Source organism: Lacerta agilis, chromosome 12 (assembly GCF_009819535.1).
Source record: "Lacerta agilis isolate rLacAgi1 chromosome 12, rLacAgi1.pri, whole genome shotgun sequence".
In the NCBI taxonomy this organism is placed as follows: domain Eukaryota; kingdom Metazoa; phylum Chordata; class Lepidosauria; order Squamata; family Lacertidae; genus Lacerta; species Lacerta agilis.
Window position 1 is genome coordinate 42656569 of NC_046323.1, and position 25884 is coordinate 42682452.

General features: G+C 45.9%; 1 protein-coding gene across 3 annotated transcripts in view; it reads left to right on the plus strand.

Annotated features, from left to right (window-relative positions):
- ADARB2 (adenosine deaminase RNA specific B2 (inactive)) overlaps positions 1-25884 on the plus strand; it is a 373028-nt gene that overhangs the window by 249373 nt on the left and 97771 nt on the right. For 2 of the 3 annotated variants that reach the window (XM_033165589.1, XM_033165590.1), the window contains 2 exons: positions 12891-12977; positions 23569-24476. In XM_033165589.1, the coding sequence (XP_033021480.1) occupies positions 12891-12977; positions 23569-24476 (995 nt within the window). The remainder of the gene's footprint in view (positions 1-12890; positions 12978-23568; positions 24477-25884) is intronic. The other variant, XM_033165592.1, reaches the window with a different exon arrangement.

The following is a 25884-nucleotide window of genomic DNA, read 5'->3' on the forward strand; positions in this document are numbered from 1 at the left end:
AGGGGATCCCTGGGATTGAACCAGAGACCTTCTTTGTGCAAGGCAGATGCTCCACCACTGAGCTTACTGCCCCTAGCATGCCATTCTTCTCCCTGGCTCTCCAATTCCCCACATTTACTTCTCCTCTCAGACAGGACTCCAACTGGTCTGCTCCACTTTACCTCTTTCCTCTCAACTCTCAACCTCTCTGGTCACAACCTTCATTTCTTAAGCCCCATTGCTTTTCCGCAATCCCCACATGACTTTTGCAGTCTCCTGTTCTCCTTGGCTGCATTCACGCCATACACTTAAAGGCCTCTTGGGGTTGCCGATCGGAAGGTTGGCGGTTCGAATCCCCGCAACAGGGTGAGCTCCCGTTGCCCTGTCCCAACTCCTGCCAACCTAGCAGTTCGAAAGCACGCCAGTGTGAGTAGATAAATAGGAAGGTAAATGGCATTTCCGTGCGCTCTGGCTTCCATCACAGTGTTCCGTTACACCAGAAGTGATTTAGTCATGCTGGCCACATGACCCGGAAAGCTGTCTCTGGACAAACGCCGGCTCCCTCAGCCTGAAAGCAACACCATCGTCGCCTTTGACTGGACTTAACCGTCCAGGGGTCCTTTACCTTTTATATTTTGAAACAAACATGCCCCTTGCAAAAGTTTTGGGGGCCATAGTTTACCCCCTCACCAAACTGCAGTTCCCAGAACCCTTAACAAACTGCAGCTCCCAGGATTCTTAAGGGGGGGGAGCCATTTGTTTTTGTTTTAAATGTGCTTTAAATAGATGGTGTGTACGCAGAACTAGATGCTGTTTCTTCCATCTCCCCTTTCCCTTGGCCTGTCTGCCCATCATGCTCCTACTAGGATCTGAGCAGTTCAATAGGGTCAGAGCTCCCTCTCATAATACTGGAATTGGTTTTAGATGTTGTAATTGTTTTTATCTCTCGTCTGTTTTCCATCCTTGGCTCCTTTAGGAGAAGGAGGGGGTGGGATAGAAATTTAAATAATTATAGAAGCCAGGGTTATACAGTGATGCTGATTGACAGGAGATTCCGGACGGACCAACAAAAAAAAGGGAGCATATCTTCATGTAATTAATGTATGAAATTCACACCCAAAATGTGGGGGTGGCCACTGACAGCTTTAAAGGAGGATTAGTCTCTTTCCAGATGTGAGCTTAATATTACAAATGGGCCCTTCAGATATCATAAATATTGTCAACAGCTTTGGGGGGGGGACCCCTCGTCTGGTTTTCTGTGGGAAACAAAAATCCAGATTAAATAGAGGGTGGGGGGGATTTGGGCTGGCAGTTTAATGCCAATGATGCCAGAATAAACCCTTGTCTGGAAGCACCACCAACTGATAGTAAAGAAGTCGACATTTTCTAGGCATGACCACACAGAGAGTACTGTTTGGTTCCAGCTCAATTCTACCGAGAGTACATCAAGTTAGGTTGCAGTCACACAGCAGTTTATTCCGTTTCCCTGATGTCTCCCTAATTGTTAATTTCCACATTATATTTGGACTTTCACACGCAGTGAAAGCCACTTCCATAAAGTTAACAGAATTAAGTGTGTGTTTAGCACTCTCTTCCATGTTATTTGATTCAAGGAAAAAAATCAATTTGCAGCCTTCTTAACAGGGAAAATCATGGGAGCAAAGTGGCAAAATTCGAGGTAGTTTTCCTGCTGTTTTTGCGGAGAAATCATGGGGGAACATGAACAGGCATGTGTGGAAAGTGTGGGGGACTAGCGGTGTTGTTCAGTTGTTGTGTCACACTCACACTGTTATGTATTGGGTTTAACACGTTATGATTCTAACCAATCGCAGAGCGTTTCCTGAATATTTAATACACACCATGCCCACTGGTGTTAACAAAATTTTGCATGACGTGCTGGCATATCGGTCCAAAAGCCATAGTTCCATGGCCAAGAGGTACTGCAGTGAAAACGGAACATTAGAAAACAGGACAAAAGCACTAACATTTTAACCAGGAAAGCTAACACACAGTATTCCCCATGTCTGGATGCACTTTTAGTCTTGTCTGTTAATGTCAGTGGGTCTACTCTGCAATCCAGCTCTATGCTTCAGAGTACTAGCTTCCTAAGCCACAGCAGGAGAGGGCTATTGCCTTAAAATCCTGCTTGTGGGCTTCCGATGGGCACTTGGTTGGCCAATGAGCAGAAGAGGACGGGATGGAGCTTTGTTTTGATCCAGCAGGGCTCTTCTTTGGTCCTTATCCATGCACAGCAAAGCTGATTTGTCCTTCTCTGGGAGCCAGTGTGGTGTAGTGGTTAAGACTCGTAATCTGGGGAACCGGGTTTGCGTCCCCGCTCCTCCACATGCAGCTGCTGGGTGACCTTGGGCTAGTCACACTTCTTTGAAGTCTCTCAGTCCCACTCACCTCACAGTTTGTTGTGGGGGAGGAAGGGAAAGGAGAATGTTAGCCACTTTGAGACTCCTTCAGGTAGTGATAAAGCGGGATATCAAATCCAAACTCTTCTTCTTCTTCTTCTTCTTCTTCTTCTTCTTCTTCTTCTCATGCAGATCATCTCTAACATCTTTGGACCACAGAGATTCCTGCAGCACTTGAGTTTCAGCAACAGGATAGCTCCTTTACGTAGCAACATCATTTCTCCTTTTGCATGCCTAACTTTTGCATCCTCCTTGTGTGTGTGTGTGTCCGTGTCCTTTCCAATGGAGAGGTGGAGGGAATTATAAAAGGAATGCCAAGCTCTCTCTGGTTCCAATAAGTCTTCACCAGAGGCTTCTAGCGGCATCAGATTAACCTGATTTCCCCATCTTTCAAAAGCGTTGCTTTTTTATTATTATGTTTCACTGCATGGTGTGAAGTTCCTTTGTAAAACTGCCCACAAGCAAGCCACCCGGTTCCCGTTCCTTATATACACCTATCCCAAATCACCCACAAAGCGTTGCCAGCCTTGCAGTGGCCAACTCTGACAGACAGTGTTTCAGAGAAGAGCTGTTAAAAAAAAGAAAGTTTAGAAAGCAGCCTAAGTGCCAGCAACTCAGAAAATAAGCTAAAACTCATCTCCAGAAAGTGATTGGACTGTGTTAACATTCAAGGGGGATGTTGACAGCACAATGGAAAAGGACTGAGATGCACAACCCCCGTTATTATCACTGATGGGAGTCGCATGTCATGTGTTTGCTGTTGTTCCTCCCCCTCAGCGCCAACCTTCTCCCCAGGGTGTGCTGAGTGCCACAAATCTTCAGCCATCTGAACAAACGAGAGAAAGAAAATGCCTGCAACAGAGGACTAAGGCTAAGGCTTCCTCGGCACGGGTAATTGTTCGGAAGTTCAGGGCATGCCTCTTCTCCCCCCGCCGCTGTGTTCACTGCCACCCTAACTAACCTTGGGTTGGGCATAGCAGTCTTGAGCCATGGACTGTAGCAGCTGGACCCAGGTCCCTTAAAGGTCTGCCCTGCCCTTTTTGGTGGCTTGGTGAAGGAGGATGGCTTGCTGCAGCGCCACCAGGGTGGATGGCCAGATGGTGGTTACTGCAGCACTCTAACCAGGGTGTTGGGTCCCTGATCCTATAAAGCTGCAAAGAAAAAAGAGAAGTCTAAACAGTTTGCAGTGGTCCCAGTGCAAGTAACTAGCTCAAAGTCTTTCTATGCAGTTGTGTGCCATGGGGAAATGTTCACCTTTGGCTTCCATGCAGCTGAGAGATGCATGGCTCCCTCCACAGCCAGGTCTCCCTCCTAACTGCCCCCAGCCATGGTGACAGCCACTCTCTGTTCCTCCCCTTTCCCCAACAGCCCCAGCAGTGCAACCATCTCAGCCTTCCCAAAGAAGGCTGTGAAAGCAGTGTCAACAGAGACACCCTCCACTCTCTGCATGGTGCCTCACATGGAGGAGGGATCCTACATCATGATGGTGGATCCTTCCTCAGAGTGAGGTGCTGGGGACACAGATGGACTTGGAGGTCAAGAGTGCTTTGCTGTGGTAAACTGAACTTTTCTCTCTCTCTCTCTTTGCTGCTCCACAGCCTCAGCTACCAGGCACACCATTTTGCATAAGTAGGATGGGATGGCTTAAACCAGGCACAGGCACAGGCAAACTCCCAGCTGTTTGGGACTACAACTCCCATCATCCCTAGCTAACAGGACCAGTGGTCAGGGATGGTGGGAATTGTAGTCCCAAACATCTGGAGGGCCGGAGTTTGCCTGTGCCTGGCTTAAACAATGGGTAGGTATGCAGAGCCGTCTTTCCTATTGGGCTTACTAGCGCATTGCGCCAGGGCGCTGGCCTCTCAGGGGCGCCCCATCGAGTGGGGGAGCTGCTCAGCTTTGCCGCCAGCCTCCCCTTTCCCTGCACGCCCTCCAGCTGTGCCCCGTCAACCATATGGCTGGCGGGCACACAGCTTGCCTCCCAAGCCTCTGCGAGGATCACTCTCCTCCCGCGGAGGCTTGGGAAGGAATCCCTGCAGAGAGCGATCCCTGCAGAGGCTTAGGATAGAAGCTGCGCCCCGCCAACTATATGGCTGGCGGGCATGCAGCTTCCTTCCCAAGCCTCCGCGAGAGGAGAGCGATCCCCGCAGAGGCTTGGGAAAAGGTCAACAACTCTGGGAAATGGGGGGGAGGCGTGCCGGAGGGATCTTTGCACCATGGCACCGGATGTGCTTAAGACAGCCCTGCAGGTATGGCCCACCCATGAGGCAAGGTGAGGTAAGCGCCTCAGGTGACAGGATTCACAGGGGCAGCAGATCTGCCCACTGTTGCTGGCACTGCACTCCCCCCCTCTCAGTTTAGAGCTTTATTTCCCCCTTATTCCTGATGTAGTTCTTCACTCAGCCCTTCTTCCCTGGCCAGGATGAGGAGCCATGTTGTGTTTCACATCAGAGGCCAAAATGTCTGGGGCCAACCCTGGTTGTTATCGCAGTGGTCCTGTGGGTGGCAAGCAGCAGGTGACCGTGATCTGCCACCTCTCCTGATACGCTCCTGAGAGGCTCGCTCCAGCTCATGGTAGGGTAACCCTGCATTGAGATCAGCAAGCAAAACTTTTTGTGGATGTCAAGGAATATCACCTGACTTATCAGTGCAAGGAGATGTGCTTGATTGACATAGCCAGTTCTTACGTAGTTTGACATGAGCTAAATCCCCACCTGGCACCCCTCAGATCCCACGGGGGAAGGGAGAGAGAGACTCAGTCCTGTGAACTGCCTATCCATATGAAAGCAAGATTGAATTCAATACAACGGCCTCCAGTTCCATATCACTCCTGCTCCTCAAGAGCCAGTTTCCCCCACATGCCCATTTCTAGTATTAACAGCTAAAGTCAAGCCATTGTTAGCCTGCCCTCGCCCCTCTTAAATAGATTAGCATGCCACCGCAATCACCTCCTTTTAAGAATGCACCAGCAAAGCCATTTAACATTTTGCCCTTTTAAGAGAATCCAGAAGCAGAATGAGCAGCAAAAGATCAACTCATGGCATCAAGCAGAGGCCAGGAGAGGATTAGGGTTAAATATGCATTATTGCAAAAGTACAAGAGAAGAAGGTCATACCTCCCCCAGTCTGTAGTAGATACAGGATTAAACAGAGAGCCTTTAATCACTAATCACTTACTGTACCTTTCTGAGGCAGTACATAAAAGACAAACAGCAATGAGTCAGCTCTTGCTGCACAGCCTACAAATCAGTGGGAAGCTCAACAACAGCCGCCAGAGACATGGAGGTTAGGATGTCACTTTTGACTAGCCAAGACCATCAGAGCCCCTCGATTTCTGGGACAGAGGCAGGTGAGGAAATTGTGAGAAGGTCCAAAATGTTGTGGCAACAACCGCAGTCCCTGCGTCATGCATACAATAAGAACTCTGTTGTATATCACAGAGGATTTGATTGCCCATAAGCAAGGAGTGACTAACTCAATGGTTTGTAGGGCCTCTGTGGCCTAGTCCAATGGACTGGATGTCTCAAGCTATTCACTTGAGACTCATCCTGGTTTTAGGCAGTCAGTTCTATCTCAGGCTAGAGAACCCCAACTATTGGCCATGTTGGCTGGGCCTGATGGGACTTGGGAGTCCAACAACATCTGGAGGGCCACAGGTTCTGCACCCTATCTTAGGCTCAGATTACACGTTTGCCATGGCATCAGCATCTGTATGGACAGTTTACAGCCACCTACATACAAACATACAAACACACAAGCCATACAAACACACCCTTCTGTCTGCTTCTGGATTCAACACAAGTTCCTGCTTCCTCTGACCTTCAAAGCCCTCCATGGCGTTGTCCCCTGTTTGCTTTCCAGTCTTCTGTCCCAATACATCCCCACCCATGACCTTCACACCTCCTGCTTTCTTACTCTCAGCCATTTGAAGGTCTCCTGTTTCCTCAAAAGGCTCCGTCTTTTACTCCCATAGTGCCACCCCCCGCAAAAAAAAAAAGTCAAGCCAAACTTTCTGTATTTTGAAAAGTTTGTGTTTAAGGTCATTAAGGTGTGTGACATATTTTAAACTGTTTAAACTGTGATGGGAGTCAGCTTTTCAGTGCACGAACAAAAGCAAAAAAATCAATATTACAATGTTAATCCGGTGTTTAGCTAGCCGTGTATGCTGCTTTCAGGACAAAGCCAATATAATGCGGATTCTATTCATTAGAACACAAGTAGGCTTCTCTGGTAAGGTTCAAGTTATTATAAAGGCCTTCTGAGCCAGAGTTCAACCACCTCTGGGGGAGTATAAGTTCGCTACCCCGATTTGAAAATGCGATAGTGCTTTATATCATGTGCAGTGCTGAGCTCTCAGTGGCCCGCTGAATTTATATATAAAGTCTGTTTTAGCAGCAGTTTCCGCAAATGAATGCAAATGGGTGTTTGACTAGACATCGCTTGCTAGCAGCCCTTCAGCATATCATAACAATCCACTCTAAACCATCTTAAAGACGTACAACCATTTACAGAATGAGGAATGTTTCATTGTGAAATATTCAGTTTTTATTACTTCCAGTAAATAGCAAAATAAGGGGCATGTGTATTATATATATATATAAAACCCAAGCATGTGAGGTGGATTTTCAGTAAGTGAAGCAGTGTGTGTGTGTGTGTGTGTGTTGCTCTCCATTAGATTCCACAGAAATCAATCTGAAATCTGGTTTGGGCAACTAAAATTGGATCTAAAAACTATTTAATTTGGTTTCAAGAGTGTTTTTCTCCCTTCTGCCGCCGAGGCAGAGGACATAGAGAGATAAAATACCTTGAGTTATTATCACTTTATGGGCACCTCCATCTCCGAGAGTGAGGATTACGCCATATTATGTGTTTCTCAGTGGTTTGGCTTGGGCTGTATTGGCGGTCAACAAATAACACGTTTTCTCCCAAGTCTTTTAAGGCACGTGTCCTCCTTTTCCTTTGGCACTTTCAAAAAAATATACTTTGGGGGGTGAGCCATGGTTTATAGACTTAATCGGTGCAGGAATTTGTGCAATAGAAATGTTAAAAGGGGAGGGGACGGAGGTCCCACCGCCAGCCAGCCTTTCTGAATTAATGATTGTCTTCTTCTTTAAGAATCGGTCATTAAGATTGGCTTTGGGTCCCCTGTACTATGTCCCACTGCTGATAGAGGCCAAAGCCAGGGGCAGCCAAAGGGATAAAGCTGGGAGTGGGTTGTGTGGATGTGCTGGCAAGAAAGCTGAATAGGTTTTGCTGGTGCACCCCTGGACCTCACTGCTGCCCTGCATAACCCCAAGTAAACAGCAGTGATGCTACAGTTGGGAGGTTGATACCACAGCCCCACCCCACCAGCTGTTTCTGGCAAAGCCTTTTCTGTTGTGCTACCAAAACTGTGCAAGATCCTTCCTGGGGACAGTAGCGTAGGAAGGTGGGGGCGTTGAGAGCGGCACGTCCCCGGTTCCAGCCTGCAGGGGTGTGACACTCAGCACCACCACCCCGCGATTCCCAAGCCGCCGCCCAGCACCACTTCCATGCGGCGGCTACTCACACGCTTGCAGCCTTACGAGTTGCTGAACGGACGGGGGTGTCGCTTGTGCCTGGCATCCAGGACGGACTGCGCATGTGTGAAATCCCACAAGGACTGCGCATGTGTGCACTTGCACAGTCCGTCCCGGATGCCGGGCGCGAGCAACCACCGCTTGGACGGGCTGAGGCAGCCCACCCGTGCGGTTGCTTGTGCCCAGCAGCCCGGACAGACTGCGCTCCGTAGCATGCATGCGTCGTGATGTCACTATGCATGCGCGCTACGGAGCGGAAGCCCGCCTGGGGGGGGGCCACGTTTGCCGCTCCAGGCGGCAAAGCAGCTCCGTAAGCCACTGGCTGGGGAGATTCTGGTAGGATCCTCCTATTCTTGCCTACAAATGAGTGCTCATCCCCCATCTGTTGCAGCAGCATGTGACTCTTCTTGTCGAACATTTAACTGATCCACTGGTGTCATTGGTGAGTTTGCTATTCTGTAAGTCTATTACGTATTGAATGACAAGTTTTTAAAGCAGGTTGTTAGCCACTCTCGATAAAAAAAAAAAAAGCAGGGTGGCTCAGAGATAAGGCACCTCATTCAGTAACCTGGAATCCTGCAAGATTTGCAAATGTTAGGATGTCCGACCCCCCCTCCAATACCCTTGTTTAAAACAATCCCACTTAAAAAAAAAAAAGCGCCAATGTGCAAAGTAGCTTAGAGGAATCAATTAGAATAGGATGATAATGGAAGCAATTCAGTAAAACATCATTAATGCTGATGTGGCAAGCGACCGGTGACCATCTGTCTAATCCTTGCTACATAGTCAGAAAACGTTTTAAAACACAATTATTAATAGTCCTCATTAACGTCCATGCAACAAAGAGCATGCCACATGAGGATTTATGAGGATTGGGCAAGAAAATGATGAAATTTCCATTGATTTCCTCGAATCAGGGGTCAATTAACAATATTGCTAAGCTGCTGCCTTCCAGATGTTTTGGACTACAGCTCCCATCATCCCTGCGATCCTCCTCTCAAATGCAGGAGCTCTGTGCATGAGCACTGCTATGTGCAGTCAGCCCTAAAATGTCAGCATTGGAGACTGTCAAGACCTACCAGCAGCAGGGGCAAAGCTAGCCTGCGTGGCCTAACAACCGACCACATGTGATTTAGCTATGATTCCTGCATTGCAGTAGGTTGGACTACATGGCCCTTAAAGTCCCATCAAAATCTCTGTTATTTCCAACACGTGGAGACATCATCTGTACCCCCTCTCTGCCACATAGAGAAAGTAAATTAGTTACATGAGCACATGAACCACAGAGGAAGACGTATGGGGGGGGCAGAATTATAGGAAATACCAAACATAGCTGGAGGAGTAGGTGAAAGGAGGAGTTTGGGCAGAAAAGAGGAAATGGGGGATAAACCAAAGAAATTATCCAGTAAGCAAGATAAATGTCACTGTCAGGAACAGAAAGGTCAAGAGCTTGGCTCTTCTGCTACTCTTTCTGAGCATGGGAAGCTGTTTGCCACAGTAATGAAGCCCAAAAAGGAGCATAAATATTGCAGAAAGGGCTGTTTAAGCTTTGTTGTGACGTACTTAAGAGACTGGGTTTTATTGCAAGCAAGAATGCCTGGAAATGCCCATTGTCAGGTTAAACTGGATGGTGTGTGAATGGAAATGGGTGCTTCCCCTTTGTGGTGCATGAACATGTTTCTGTATGAAACGGATTAAGGGGCCTGACTTTTGATGAACACAGACACGGCAAATATATACACTCACTGAACCAAGATATATTTTTATTCTGGTCCTTATGAGGAATTGACAGATCTGTCCATTTTGGCTCTCTCCATTTCTCATTTTCCCAAGCCTTGATTTTCCCTCCTCTCTCTCCTTGTTCTCCACAGAGCCCATAATTTGTCTGCACTGAGTCCACAGGGCAATTTTTCTTCCCTTAGATCCCTCGCTCAAAGGAACCCTCCCTCCACAAATCTTCCGCAAATATTTTCCTTCTCCCAGATGCAGTGAATCTTCCATTTGTAAACCGTTGGGATCAAATACTAAACAATCACTTTTGTCGTCTTTTATTGACCTAACCGCAGCCTTGCCTAAACTGGGAGTACATTTTTTACTTGAGACAAAAATTAATCTCGTTTCGATCGCACGGCTGTTTCAAAAGTAGCGATGGAGGCGTTGCAAGCAGCAGGCGGAGAGGATTTAAGGGAGGTTGTGATGCCTCAGCACATAATCTGATGTGGGCAAGGGGGAGGGTTGCACAGGTGCAAAGTTCTTCAACTTTGTTAAGTTTCACTGAATGTCTGATTCCATCGCAGTTAGCATTCTGACTACGTTCTCCATTTTTAAAAGACTGGTCACTGGGCAAGGGGTTAGCTGCTTGGCTGTTGGGCCTGACCTTCCTTATCAGTCAATTTAGATGACAATCAAAGGAACAAGGTGTAAATCCAAGTGGAGCAGATCACAATGGCGGGGGGGATGGGGATGGGTGACTGGGTATAAGGCGGTATATAAATTCAATAAATAAAAATACAAATTCTCTCTGGTTCTCATTTCACTTTTAAGCTCAGTTTTCCACATTCTCACATCAATTTGTGAATATATTTTTTTAAAAAAAGTTCCTCGTGAAAATTCAGCAGGATTTAGTGCAAATTTCTCCTAATATACATATTATGTGCAATTTTTTGCTAATATGTGCATCTCTGTGCACAATTTACCACTGAAAGTGCATTTATATATGCATTACTTGGCTGGAGAACTACACAGTGAAATTTAGAGCCGTGCAAATTTCGATGTTTTATTGTGTTTTCACTATGCTTCACTTCATGGTTTTGGAAAAGTGTGAATTACATAGGTTTGCCTATGAATGCGAACTGAGTTGAATTTCTTCCCCATCCCTAGTCAAGGGCAATGTGGGGCAGAGAATGACCCACAAAAAGCAGGCCCAGGCATTGGGAGTGGGACCACCCAACCTCTGCCAGTTCAGTGGAAATTCTGAGAGGGACTTCTATACATACATAGGCCAGGAACCCCAATCACATAGGGGGTCTGTTGCACATGCAAAGGTGAGAGCTGAGCTAGCAGACATGGCCCAGCTCCCACTTCAGTGAATGTGGTCAGGGGCTGGGGGTGCTGTAAGGCTACAGAGTGTCCCCACTTATTTTCTTTCTTGAACTACTCTGATTCGTAGTTCTGGTTTTCAGGGAAAGCACAAACATGGTTTTACCACTTCAGTGTGATGGCAAAACTATGGTTTTCCTATAGTTTCCAGCAAGTGTCAGGGCAGGGAAAGTAACTGCAGAGCAGGCTTCTTCAACCTCGGCCCTCCAGATGTTTTTGGCCTACATCTCCCATGATCCCTAGCAAGCAGGACCAGTGGTCAGGGATGATGGGAATTGTAGTCTCAAAACATCTGGAGGGCCGAGGTTGAGGAAGCCTGTTGTAGAGCATGAGCAGAGGAGGGAATAATCTGTGAGCTTTAGGCTCCTTCCAGGCTGTATAGAGCTAAACCACGGCCTACCATTACATCTGAACAGAGTCACAGAAGGGAGTCAGACAAAAGCCTGAGGCTCTTTCCAGGCTTGTTCTCTTAGTGCCAAGCATGGCTTGGCATTTTGACAGAACTGAGCTGCTGACTTTGTAAGGTGCATGGGCATAACACCTTGCTGCATGCTAGGGAGACTTTCCTTGAGCTTTGTTCTCTCCACGTAAAAGGATTACTGCATTGCTTAAACTTAAGATATGAATGAAGACTCCTACAGTCTCAAGCAAGCACTTTCTATTGAGGTACAAATATGGGTAATTCTTAACATGCAGAGTATGCTGCACTAGGGTCTTGTGTTAATGGGATTATTAGCATCCACCCAGTGGAAGGAAGGAATTGGGGCATAAGGTGGTGGAAGCAATCTATAAAGGGACACAGAGGTGAGCTGATTAATCCAACAGCAAATCCTAACAGGTTTCATCTGGGGAGCTCTGCACGTATAAAGGTCCTGTCTGAAACAGAGAAAAATCAAAAGAGAAGTTTACACTTGGAGAAATGCAGGAGTCCCACGGTGTCTAGCCATGGGCAGTTATTCTTTACAGTACCAATGGCACTTCAAATTATACATATAATAAAAATGTAAGATTGTCGTCATGCCGCAGTTTACTTGTTCACAGTTGGCACTGTGAACTACAATGTGGTGGGTGGGTCTGTTGCTTGCAGAGGAACAGCTAGAACAGGCTGCAGCAGACAACCTGTTCTACTCATTCCCCTCCCTGCCAGCCCCAGAGCCTTTGACCATGGAATCCAGATCCTCAGACTGGTCAGCAACATTCACCTTCCTCCTCCCTGGCCAGCTTGAAGATCTTCTGCTTCTGCCGCCAACCATTGATTAGAAAGAATGATGTGTTGGCCCAGGAGGAGGAGGAGGAGGGAGACAGCCAAAAGCATCAGCTAGCTAGCCTGGTAATCCGCTGCTGCTGCTGCTGCTGCTGCTGCTGCTGCTGCTGCTGCTGCAACTGCAACCAATTAAGGTGAAAAGTCAACCTGAGTAAGGTGGCAGAAGATCCCCAAGCTAGCCCCTGCTTTCAGCCCCCTTCTCACATTGCTCCTTCTGCTGGGCAGATTCTTCTTCCTACTTGGCTGCAATGGCAGCATGAGGTAGTGAAAGGGGAGGTCTAAGGTGGGGAGGTTGGAAAGTTCTATGGCAGTGGAGGGTGGCAAGCGATGTTAGCGGGAGCACAGCCCCCAGTTATACTTAAGCAGAAAATGAAGGGTTCCTGGCCTCTTATGAGCTTACCATCCGAACGTAGCATTTGGTGAAGACAACAGTGCAAGTGACCTATGGTTTGGGAGGTCAAGGAAAAGGGGGTGGACAAGAGCAGCAAGGGATCAGAGCACACCATGTTGGACCTAGGTTGACACATATTTCATACCTATGTACTCTTCCCACCCACCCCTCCTCTCGTTACAGAAAAAGTAAGCATTTTGTCAACTTTCATCGCGCCCTTCAAGTATTTAAGTCCTGGTGCAGCAAATATGGAAGACGAAGACAATTTAAGTAAGCAGTTTCTCTTCTTCATATTGAGGTGAATAGTAGAGCCAAAAGGAAGTTCTGTATCATATGTGTATGTGGCTTGAGTACAGATTTTTAAAAAACCACACATTTTGGTAATGCGTGTCATCTAAGAGCCCATCCAAACTACTATTTCAGCCAAGGAGGAAATCAGGACAAAGAATACCAAAGTGACATTGTCCTGGTATTGTGTGGTCCTCATGTGAAGGTAAAGGTAAAGGACCCCTGGACGGTTAAGTCCATCTCCCTGGTTGGATGGGGCACCCAATAACAAGGGATTGTGGTTCTTCATTCTCTTTCCCTAGGTTCTGACGTATAGCATCCTGGCATGTTGTCTTTTGGATTCACCACATAGTACTTGTTTACAGAAAGCTTGCAACTGGGAATCTGACACCTTCAAGTAAACAGATGAATAAGAATTGATAGTTCTATATCTGGCAATAGATAAAACCTAAAAGATTCTTCTTATGGTGAAAACGAAACATTTTATGATAAGAGGCTATACATGATAAAGTTAGAGCTTATTGAGGATGATGGGTATGCATAAATTTATACTTATTATATACAGTATTATGTTTGTTTTATAAATTGTATTATATTTATATTTTGTGTGTGCTTATCTCTCTGTGTGTGTAATGATTATTATTTAGAGCATTTGTATCCATGGTTGTTTTTTTCCTGCCATAAAAACTCCTGGAGCGGCTTACATGCCGTCAATTACAGTCCCAGCCCAAAGGCTTACTATCTAAGAAAAAATTGCACACAAGGGAAAGGAAAGATAGAATACCTCCAGTTATTCAAATGACATTTTGGGCAACTGCACAGGCCTGTTGGCATAAAAGAAAAGTCTTCAAGAGATGACACCAAATACCCAACTCCTAGTGGAGGCCAATTGGGCCTCTGTAACAAGAGAGAAAACTAACAGAGAAAGAAAAAGAGAATTGCCAATTGATTTACACACTGTACTTGTCCTGCCACGTTCACCGGCACCAGCGATATTGACACACAGAGAGAGGCACCAAGCCCATTCTGTTTGGAAATCTGTGCACATTCTCTTGCTCAAGCCATTCCATTGGCACAACAAGTGCACTGCTAAGAAGCTAACTTAGCACTGTAGTGAATTCCTCCTATTAAGTTTCTTTTTTTTAAGAGGGTGAGAGACAGGAGATCCGAGACCCAATGCAAAAGAACCAGGACCCCTTGAGCCACCCGCTAATGATGCCCCCAATGGAGAAGAGGATGCACAAAACAATTCCCTGTCTGTTCTCCGGCACCTATGCATCCAGAACATTGTCATGCACTCTGCCAGTGATTGCTGAAATATGAGGCTAAGATAAGTCACATTAGATAGAAAGAAAAATTGAATAATGAAGAGAAAGTGGAACCAGGTGGAGAGTGTGTGGCATATTATCATATTCATCAGCCCAGACATTAATTTGTAAGCGTCGTCTTACCTTCTTGTTGTAACATGTTGGTGGATTTGGGGGAACAGGGAGGATGTGCTCCGATCAAACGATGCACTTCTGTTTATTTCAGCATCAGCTGCCAGATGGCTCTCTTTACCAGCTGGAAACTATGAAGGGCTGTCCTCTTAGAAATTATGGGTGAATAAATTTGTCCCTGTGATGTTAGTAATCCCTTTTTCTATTCTTCAGCCCCACACACAAATCCAAGACTCTGTATGCCTAAGGCTGCAACTAACTACACCTTTCCTGGCCAACACTTCCTTTATGCAGAGCATCAACAGGGTGCTCTGATGTGAGCAGGAGAGAGCTTTGTGACTTTTTCATTTGCCCCTCTCATTTCCCTCTGAAGCTCACCTGCTCTGCTATCCAGTCTCCTGGATCTGAATAAGTGGCAGGTATGAAAGAACCTGTCAGCTGGCTTATCACAAACAGAAGCTGGTAGCTGGGACACTGGAGTTTGCCCCAGTGTCCAGGGGAGCTGGAGGCTCTGGTCTTCCTGGTTCTCAAGCAGGCTTCCTCTGCTTCCTTCTGGGACAGGTAGCCTCATGAGGCTAGCTCAGCATTTCATGAGCAGCTCTGAAGTTTCCTTCCCACTTCTGCTTTTGTGGGGGTGATGAACAGGTTTTGGGATCCAGTCAAGAGCCCAGGCAACTGGCCTGCAGTATTCTGGTGCTGCAGTTGGAAGGTTGAAGGATCTTCAGGACCAGTAAATTTCTCAGGGTTGGTGGTGGTACCGGTAGTGGTGGGGTCTCAGGTACTTTCACCATCTGATCAAAGTTCCTTGACTTTGAAAACAAAGTTCCCAACAAGAGTGTCCCAGCTGCTTTTAACCAAAGAGTTCCCAACCCATGTTTGCAGCCCCATTTATCAATTGCAAATGATCAGCTGGAACTGAATCTGAGAACATGTCTTTGCCACTTGTCATAGATGGTGGTTTGCCAGGGGCTTGATAAACTTGATACCGTTGTCTTGACTGGGCAATGGTGGGCAGGGGGAACGATGACAGGTGGATACTCCCATTTCCATAAATATGTTCATCTTTGTTATCACAAACTCATGTAGGCCTGCCAGGTGGACAGATATTTATGTTGCATCTTGCCTTGGAAGATGCTTGAATGTGGGCATCTGTGTTCACAACTGCATATTATTCCTCTTCAGTGTATGAGTACATATTTAGCATCCTGGAAGCAGGACCCGAGATCTGCATTTATTCAACTGATCCTCAGCAAAAGCTTTTTTAAAAAAAAATAAAAAAAATAAAGTCTCATCAGACCCAGCAGCATATCTGGTAATATGATATAGCTGCTGGGTTGCAGCCCAGTCCTGTCATGATCATGAGCTTCCAAAGATTGCTTTTCCAGTGAAATTCGTTCTTTCCAACAGTATGTCAAAAAGCGATGGAGGTGAAACCTTTTCCCCTCTGTCCTCAACGTGATGCAGATGGGCGGCAAATAGCCTGTTCTGTGCGAGAAGGGCAAAGAGAAAGAGAGAGAGAGCTATTGGCAAGCTGGCAGCAGGAAATGAAGGGTCTCTATATTCACCTTTTTGAATCCACAGGCAGCAATCTGACAAAGCCAGTCGTCATTATGAATGCAGTGAACCTAAATGATTACAGGTACTTTCATGGGTGCCCTAAAAGAAGTGTCTGTGGCCCAGGTTTCAGCCTGATAGATAATGATGCATGAATAGCAGCTGTTTAAGACGAACAGCCAACACCGCAGCTTAGTGCTTTACTATAATAGTTCTGAGAACAAAAGCTGTAGGGCAGGTACTGGCAACCCCCCCCCCAGCTCCCCAAATTGACTTCTTTGGGACACAGGGAAATGTTGCAAGGACATTTTCACAAGGGAAATACTAAGGATGTCTCTTTTTTTATATCAGGCCTTCAGGGTGTCATTTCGATTCATGTAACTTGCAAATGTACCTTTGAGATCTTCCTTCCGATCCATGCAGCTCCTTCCACTAGATTTCCAAATGCAGGAAATTCACATGCCACCCTTTAACATGAAAATGTCCTTTTGGGAGCATCTAGCATGCTGGGGTTTTGTCTCCTTTCATCAACTAAGTCACGCATACAGATATTGTGCCAGTGCTGACTGGTGGTCAGAAAGTAGGTGGAGTCAGAGCCAACAACCGGCAGAACCAACTCTGGTGGAAATACTGAGACTAAGGAGGAGGGATCTGACAGGCAGTGTCGCCCGCTGGACTGGTTCTGTGTAAGTTGGCAGGCAAGTTGGGGCTGGCTGAGAGCAAAAGGAAGTTGGTTGTGCAGTTTCTTCAAGATTAATATTTGCTTTTCCAGCAGGAATGGTTTTGCAAAAGCTATGGAGAGGCAGGAAAAACGAGAGTGCAATTTTCACATCTTCCCTTCATTTCAGACATTTTTCACTTCCTGGAATGTAAACAGGAAGTGGAAGGCACTTGTGCTTCCTGTCAACCCAGCCCCTCCATTCCAGCTTCCTGACATCCAAAAGCAGCTTCTGGAGGTGGAAATGACTTTATGTAGCCTCTAAGAAACTGCATTGTAAAGCTAACGAATCTTTGTACTTGATTCTGAGACTTTTCCTTGTAAGGGTACAAGGGGAGATATCCCTGTACCATCCTTGGAGTGGGGAAGGAATGCACTCCCAAAGTCAAGTCTTTGGTTTTGCATCTGTTATGTTTCTCTGTTAAAAAAAAAAAAGCAAGCAAGCAAGCAAAGGGTACCAGTTTCTGATTAAACTGCTAGTATGCAGAGATGTTTAGCAAGAACATTCAGGTTCAGCTCTCCATTTGCCAAGTGGGAGAAGTAGTTGTGTGGCAAGGAAGAGTCAGTGGTGGCTGGTGACCATTGGAACTGGTAGGGCAAAAGGCAGAAAGACCAACAGAAGATAAAGCCAGAGCCCATGAAATATTGAGCCAGAACCAATGGCAGGCACAGCCAACTAAGACCCGTTTTGTCTCCATCATCCTCTCTGCTGAGTTCTAGAAGGGCAACAATGAGGCTAAGGAGGTGGAAGTTGACAGACAGTGCAACCCCCTGGTATGTAGATAAGAAGGTTGACCAGTCAGGGCTACTAGATGGCCAATATAGGCTGGTGGAGCCTTAATGAATGAGCCTCCCGTGGGAAGGGAGGTGACATAGCAGACATCTACTCAGGCATCCAGTTTCCTCACCCAGTTTTCAGTCCATCGAGGCTCTCCTGTATAACGATTCCAAGCTTTGTCCACACTTGCTTGAGATATGTGGAGCAGTGCAACTCATCTCAGATGAGGCTAGGCACAGTTTGGTCTGCTAGCATAAGAATGGTTCTCCTTTGCAGGAGGGGATTGGACTAAGTAGCATTCTCATCCTTCTCGACTCTCTGATTCTAAGCCGCTTATTTCATTGCTTAATTCCTCTTATAGTTAGGAAGCTTTTCCTGATGTTTAAATCTAAACCTATGAAGGCTTGTAAATCACAGGACAATTGGGGGGCAAACTGTGCCTGGGGGCTGATGCAACATGTTTAAGCTGCCCCCCTTGTGCAGGCCCCCATGTGCTGAGCCTTTGGTGCAGCCTGTCATGCGATGATGCACAATGACATCAGAAAGGGGCAATATTCAGAAAAGAGTGGGGTGTGGGGAAACACCAGCCTCCCAGGATGTTCTGTTACTGAACTTAAAGTGGCCATTTTTGAACAAAGAAATTTCAGAAGGAGACACCAACATGAGATGGCTAAATTGCATTTTATTTTATTTTCAGGACATTCAGTTCTGTCACCTGTGGCCTGAATCCACAGAACAGGTTTTTAATCCCAGTACAGATGTGGATTAGTTGAGCAATGCCAATATGTTTGTTTCATTGTCAACCCCACAGTGATCCTATACATTTAAGCTTCTATATAATTGTCACATCCTGTTGCATTTCATTTCCCTCTGACCTACCATTTCCCACCTCCCTACCATTCCTGGTATCAACACCTGACACACTAGGGCAGCTCCTGGGGCCTCAGAGACCTAGAAGGGCATACCAATGCTGGCACCTGCCCCGGGACCTTCACATCAAGCGGCTAGGTCTGCAAGTTTCCTAGTGCCCTGGAGTGATACTGCATCAGGTTCTCTGAGGCATTGTGGGAAATAGCTTGGAGTGATGCTGCCATTGTTAGGAAAGCCTGAAGGTTGCCCATTGCATAAGAGGTAGCCACCAGAGGTCACTTGCCTAGGGCCAGGGGTGCCAACTTGAATAAAATATTGTGGGGTCCCAGGTAAGTCCTGCCCCACATGATCACATGATGCAGTGCACACACACCATTTGAATATGAATGCTCCTGTGCCTGGGGCCCTGCTCAGACTGGAAACAGCTCCATTTCTATAATGCCTGCCAACTGAGGATAGCATTTTATGCATCTGGTGAAGTGTCCTGCCCATAGAAGCTTGTGCTACCATATATTTGTTCATCTTTAAGGCGCCACAAAGCTCTGTTGCAGGGGCCACCAATATGGTGCCCGTGTGGGTGCACTTTCTGCCCATAGATGCCTTCCCTGCTGCCGAGGGCCTTCTGGCGGTTCCCTCACTGCGAGAAGCAAAGCTACAGGGAACCAGGCAGAGGGCCTTCTCAGTACTGGCACCCGCCCTGTGGAACGCCCTCCCATCAAAGGTCAAGGAGATAAACAACTACCTGACATTCAGAAAATACCTGAAGGCAGCCCTTTTCAGGGAAGTTTTTAATGTGTGATATTTTTGTATCTGATTTTTGTTGGAAGCCGCCCAGAGTGGCTGGGGAAATCCAGCCAGATGGGCGGGGTACAAATAATAAATATTATTATTATTATATTAAATATTATAACAGGATCCCCTCCTCCAGAAACTGGGCTTGAGAGAAGCATTCTATTATAACCATTAGACTAGGTGGGGTGGGTGGGTGGGCAAGTTTGTGGTGCACATTTGCAAAATGGAGAAGATTTTGTAGGCAACACACACACACACACCTTCATCTGTTGTTGTTGTTTTGTAAAATGGGTGCATGTTTCTGAAGGACTCCTTATCCTTTGCAAGGGAGGCTACCTGGAATGTGTTGCTTGCAGATATTTATAACGAAGAGATTGCCACTCATTTGTTTTCTTTTCCTCACCCAAAGTTCACGCTGCAGGGCAGCGGAACAACCTTCAATAGGAACAATAATATCGCTTCAGATGTAGCATGGAGCGTCGGATGGCTGGTTCTTCTGAACCCTTGTGACCCAGAGACAAAGGCAACGTCATTGTTAGTGGCACATTATAAATAGTCCTCAATAGCACTTCATGATCCACGGGTTAACACCACCATGCATAATGACCAGAAACAGGAAGTGAACGGGGAGGTGTGTGAGTGAGAGAGGGGGAGAGAGAAAATAATAGAAAAAGAATAGAGACACCTAGGAGAAATATTCCTCCGCGGCAGAAGAATAATACAAAAGAGCAATAACAGAGGCACCTAAGATGAAATTTCACAAATGCGCGGCTAAATACATTTCACTGTTGGCTCACTCTCATGCTGCTAAATGAAATAAAACCAAGATGAAGGGACAAAACATTTCTGCAGTCAAACATGAAATGATAGACCTGGTCTATATAACTGGTAAAATGAGATCAAGTCCTGAGTGGTAAAACAAACTGTACCACTTTATATTTCATTGCGGGGGGGGGGGGAGGTCCTTTTAAAAAAATGCTCTCCCACATTAAAATGTTCCCTGCCAGAATAAAACTGGTAAAATAGGGATAACGAGACTATTGCCTCAACTGGGCTTCCCCCCCTGTTTACACAGAGGAGTTTGCTTTGTTTTGTTACAATGTGGAGCAAGTCAGAAAGGGATGCTCCCTAACCATTACCTCAAATGGTATAGTTCGTTCTACTACCTCACCTTGCTGAATGTGTGGATTCAGCCTTAGTTTTCTTCTGATTTTGAGATTTGTTGTGGAGGCCACAGTCACATTCTGCTGCTCAGATAGCAGCAGCACAGTCCAATCTCAGATCAATCAATCAAATCGATCAACCCCATGTATATTCCTCCTTTCTAAAGAGACTACCCAAGGCAGCTAACAACCACAATAATAGTTTTGAAAAGGCAATAAAACCATTTTAGCAGTCAATAGCAACATTTTGTTTTCGGAAGTCGATAACAAATTAAAACAAATACCTCCTGAAAGTCAGTAATGAGGGAGACACAAGCATCTCGCGATGGCTATTTTCTACATCCACTGGCAGAGGCCTCTAAATGCCAGTTGCTGGGAACACTGCTTACATTTCCTGTAACATGGGGTTGCAGAACAGGGCCAGCCTGCTGCCATGGAAGCCTCAACATTTGGTCTTCCAGCTGCAGGGAGACCTCTGGTGGAAAAAGTTTGAATCAATCCTGCCTGCCAGATTGACCAATGGCAGGTGGGCCTGGGGGGTTGGGGTGAATCTGACTGGGTCCCCATGAGTACTTCATTCAGGTCTGCTTCCTGGGGATAAAAGTGGGCTAGCTTCACACATGGGCCCCTGGTTGGCTGCTGCTGGACTAGATGGGCCATTGGCCTCATCCAAGAGGTCCTTTTCATGTTCTTAGAAGAGCATACCCCATTTTTTCACATGAGAGCACGCAATCTCGCCCTGGAAAATGAGCTTTCTTCTCATGACTTACATGGGAGCATGGTCCTGGAAGACTCGTGTCCCAGTTTTTCGCTTCAATATGTTGGAGGGGATGTAAGAGGTGGTTTGCACATTGGGACTGCATGCAGTTATTGCAAGAGGGAGGGAATTGTGATGTGTTTGCTACCTGCATCCCGTGGTTTATGTTTACACAAGATAATAAACAGCACATGGCTACACGTCATTGCACTATTCGCAAGTCATTTTGCAAGGCCTGATTCTGTGGGCTGATTTAAACCCTACAAAATGCCTTATAAATAGTAAAGAGCAAGTTTGGGCAGATATTTCTACAATCACAAGGGGATATTACTCTGCATAGATTTGAAGCAAGAGCAGTGGGAAAACTTTGCTATCTCAAAGGGAATTATTTACTTTACATTATCAGAAGTGGTTACTCTGTGTGTTCATGAATGCATATGGAGGCCTAAGAATACTTTTTTATGTTCACAAAGCCATGCAACCAGCTTCATGAAAGTAAGTTGGGGGGAACAGAGTCTGGAAAAGGCAATATGAATTATAAATACAAATAACCCCCTGTGTTTTCTTATTCAGTGGTGCAGAATCAATACAAATTATTTTCAAACCTGAACAGAGTGTGAAACAAGAGCTATCTTTCTCTCCATGCTTTCCAGCTTCAATATCATTATGTACGATAATTGAGTCTGTAAAAACCTATTAGATGAAGAGAAGGGGAGAGGTATGAATTTCAGGACCTGCCCTGCTTTCCTGTAGACAAATATGTCTGGGAACAAAATAGGTTACATCCGTGTGTGTGTGTGTGTGTGTGTGTGTGTGTGTGGAGGGCTGTGTGTTTAAAGTTAGTGTAGAAAGAAATACATAATCCCTGTGAAGGTATATTGGGTAGGTTGGTTCTTCGTTTTTTAAGCAGTGCATTTTCCAAATCAGGAGATTCAAAATTAATAAATTCAGAGTTAGCACAGTGTAGCAGGAAGAACGAGGACAATCCAGGTTCAAAAACAGTAAAGCAGCCTTCGCCAACCTGATGCCCTCCAGATGTTTTGGACTCCATCTACCATCAGTCACAGTCATCACAGACCAAAACATCTAGAGGACACCACATTGAAGAAGGCTGCACTGAAGCATGGAGCTCATTAGGTGACCATGTGGAGTGATTTAAAATGGCTGCAAGAAGTCTGTAAGAACACAAGAGCCTGATGGATCAAAGCAAAGGCCTGCCCAGTCCAGAATCCTCCTTCCTGCAGTAGTCTATCAGATTCCTATAGGAAGCCCACAAGCAAGGTGTGAAAGTATCAGCCCTCTCCCACTGTTGTTTCCAAGCAACTGGTGCTCAGAGGAGTCTTAGTAGCCTTATTTTCATAGCCGCTTAATAGCCTTATCTTACCATGTGGTATCATGTGGTAGTGACTTCCTTAGCTTAACTATGGGAGCATAGTTCAGTTGGTAGAGCATGAGACTCCTAATCTCAGGGTCATGTGTTCAAGCCCCATGTTGGGCAAAAGATTCTTGCATTGCAGTGGGCTGTACTAAATGATTCTCAGGGTCCCTTCCAACTCTATATGATTCTATGACAGGCATCCCCAAACTTGGCCCTCCAGATGTTTTGGGACTACAACTTCCATCACCCCTAGCTAACGGCCAGTGGTCAGGGATAATGGGAATTGTAGTCCCACAACATCTGGAGGGCCGAGTTTGGGGGTGCCTGTTCTATGGCAACTATGTGCCATGTGAATGAGTCCTTCCTTTTGTCTGACCTGAATATCCCACCAGCTTCACTGGATGGCTCCAAGATTTAGCATTATGTGAGAGGGAGGGAAAATATCTCTCTTCACTTTTCTCCACTCCACATAGACAGATCATAAGCTGTTCAACTGGAGTTTTGTCATTGTGGCGTTCGTACAGAGCCCCCGGTCGTTTCACGGACTATTGACCTGTACACCACTACTTTATTCTTCCGCTGCCACCAATTTTGTGAGGGAAACCCAGGGGTCCCCAGTGAAGTACTGAGTCTCAGTCAGGTAGAGTTAACAATGAAGATTAAAGTTTATTTCAAACACAAACAAGTTTTAAAATATTCGAAACGCTGCCACTCTATTCCCTCTCAGTCTTGTCCCTGTCTCTAACTCACTCTGACTCCTCTATCTCCCCTCCCAAAAGAACCAACCGAACTAACTGTAAAAACCTCCGCCTCTGTATGCTCCGCCTCCGGGCTTTCTTATTGGTCAACCTATTAACCCTTTCTCTCCCCCAATACAAACTTATCCCCAAAGAATGGGCAAACGCCACAGACATGTTGATCGTTTTAAAAAAAAATGGGGAAGAGGAGTCATAATCAAGTAGCTATAATAAAGATGGAAATCCTCACCAACTCCCCATATGTGGTCTTCCCATATCGATTCATAAATATATTGGTGAAATCTCTTTTTCACGCTCTTATTCTTTGATTTCACAAAAGAACCAACCAATAATGTTGGCGGACTTTCTCTTTCCTTTTTCAAACAGGTACAAGCAGTGCAGAAGTAAAGGAGAATCGTAACATTGGCAACCTAGAAGATCATCCAATAACCTCTAACGAAAGGTCACGGGTGGGCGCTTCCAGTATCAAAAGGAAAAGGCCTCTAGAAGAGGGCAACAGCGGACACTTCTGCAAACTCCAGCTCATCTGGAAGAAAGTCTCATGGTCAGTAACGCCAAAGAACGCCCTGGTTCAACTACATGAACTTAAGCCAGGCTTACAGTATAAAATGGTCTCCCAGACAGGCCCTGTCCATGCACCGGTATTTGCAGTTGCCGTGGAAGTAAATGGGCTTACATTTGAAGGCACTGGACCAACGAAAAAGAAGGCTAAAATGAGGGCTGCAGAACTTGCCCTCAAGTCTTTTGTTCAGTTCCCCAATGCATGTCAAGCTCACTTTGCCATGGGGAATTGTTTCAACCCTTCCACAGATTTTACATCAGACCAGGCGGACTTTCCAGACACTCTGTTCAAGGAGTTTGAACCATCGACGCACAGTAAGGACTTCTCGGTCTACAACCCAGTTAATAACGAACTGCTTTCTACAGCCTATCGGCACGGGAGGTTGCTATACCACACCTTGGACTTAATGGGCCACACCAAACAAAACAAGCGCAAGATGGCGTCCGCCGCTGAGAGCGAAAAGAACCCAGTGGTGTTGCTCAATGAGTTGCGGTCAGGACTGAGGTACGTCTGCCTTTCGGAGACTGTGGAGAAGCAGCACATCAAGAGTTTTGTGATGGCTGTAAGAGTGGATGGGAGAACATTTGAAGGCTCGGGACGTAGCAAGAAGCTGGCTAAAGGTCAAGCAGCACAGGCTGCGCTACAGGCCCTCTTTAACATTCGGCTGCCCAGTCACATTCCCGGCAGGAGTAAATGTAATCATTTGCCACAGGTGAGAACTCTCAGGTAGCCACCGCCGAGCTGAAGGAGTTCTTTGAGATTAATGTGATTTGTTGTTCTAGCCCTATATGGTGACTTTATCAGAATGCTCTCCTCACCGTGAAGTAAGTAAAACCCATCTTCTCACAGAAGCCGCACACAAAGACCTTTGCATATGCTTCCATTATTACATCATTAAGAGCCATTATAGGGCTTATTTTCTAAAGAGGCAGCAGAGAGTACAGAAATTTGAAGGGCCGTCAATATTTCAAGCGCACACACAATTGCATGTAATGAAGGCAGAGATCTGCTTCTTTTTCTTCTTATTTTGTTGTTGTTGTTGTCAGGGTGCGGTGTTTCTTAAGGGAATAACCAAAAGTAGCATTATGATATCATGCCCTTGTTTCTTATTCTATCAAGTTGTGTTTAGAGATAAAGGGGACATCATTCTTTAAAATAACCCATGGTGCACAACATTCCTCTCCCCCCCCCCCGCCACGATCTCATCTCCAGACAATTCTGCTTCTGGCAAAGCTTAAAGATCTTTGTGTGTGGTTGTCAAATGTCTAACTGAGAGAAAGGAAAATATATCTACAGTGTCTTGCTGATTATATGTTTTATGTGGACCGACACATATGAAAAAAAGCAAAAATATACAGCAGACGTTTATGACTGCTGAATCACAGATAACAAGCTGAACAGGCTTCTGTTCTCACATTTGGGAAATGCTGCTAGTTTCAAGGAGTCTCGTGTTTTCCAGATAGTAATGTGAAATATATATACGTCTTGATTGGTTAGAAGGCTGTAGAAAGATTTAGTAGGCCTGGATGTTGCCGCCTTCATTCTCTGTTCAATGTGACCCACAGCTTTGTCTGGAATAAGCTCTCATTTCTGCCATGTCTTATTGTACTTTGGCCAGATTTTCCTTACAAGTGGGATTTCCTTTGTTTTCCTTCACCTTTTGAAGAGAGAGGTTGGAGAAAGATAGGGCACTTGTATGTATTTTTCCTGACCGTCATATGGGCTGTCTCTGAAGTCTTTCTCGTTTATTGCTGTTGGTTGTTCTTGCATATTTTCGGAACAGGATTGTAACTTGGCACTTCAAGAGTTAAAAAATGGGATTTGGAATCCATACCTCCCCCCCCCCGCCAAATTGTTTTCTTAAGAGAGAGCTATACAGTCATATGTTTTGCTTGCTGCTGTGCATGATGAGATCAGTGTGTTGTGGAGAGGGGTTGTATGGTGAGCAGTTTTTGCCTTGCAGATAGGAATGTAAAGAAGCAGCAATTTCCAACCCTTCATCTGTTCATCACAGTCAACGCTGTTTCCATTCTGCTACAATTCAGCTTCCACTAAAACTTATGTCATTTGTCTTGCTGCCCATAATGGCGGAAGCCATTGGTGGAAGGGAAACGTCAATA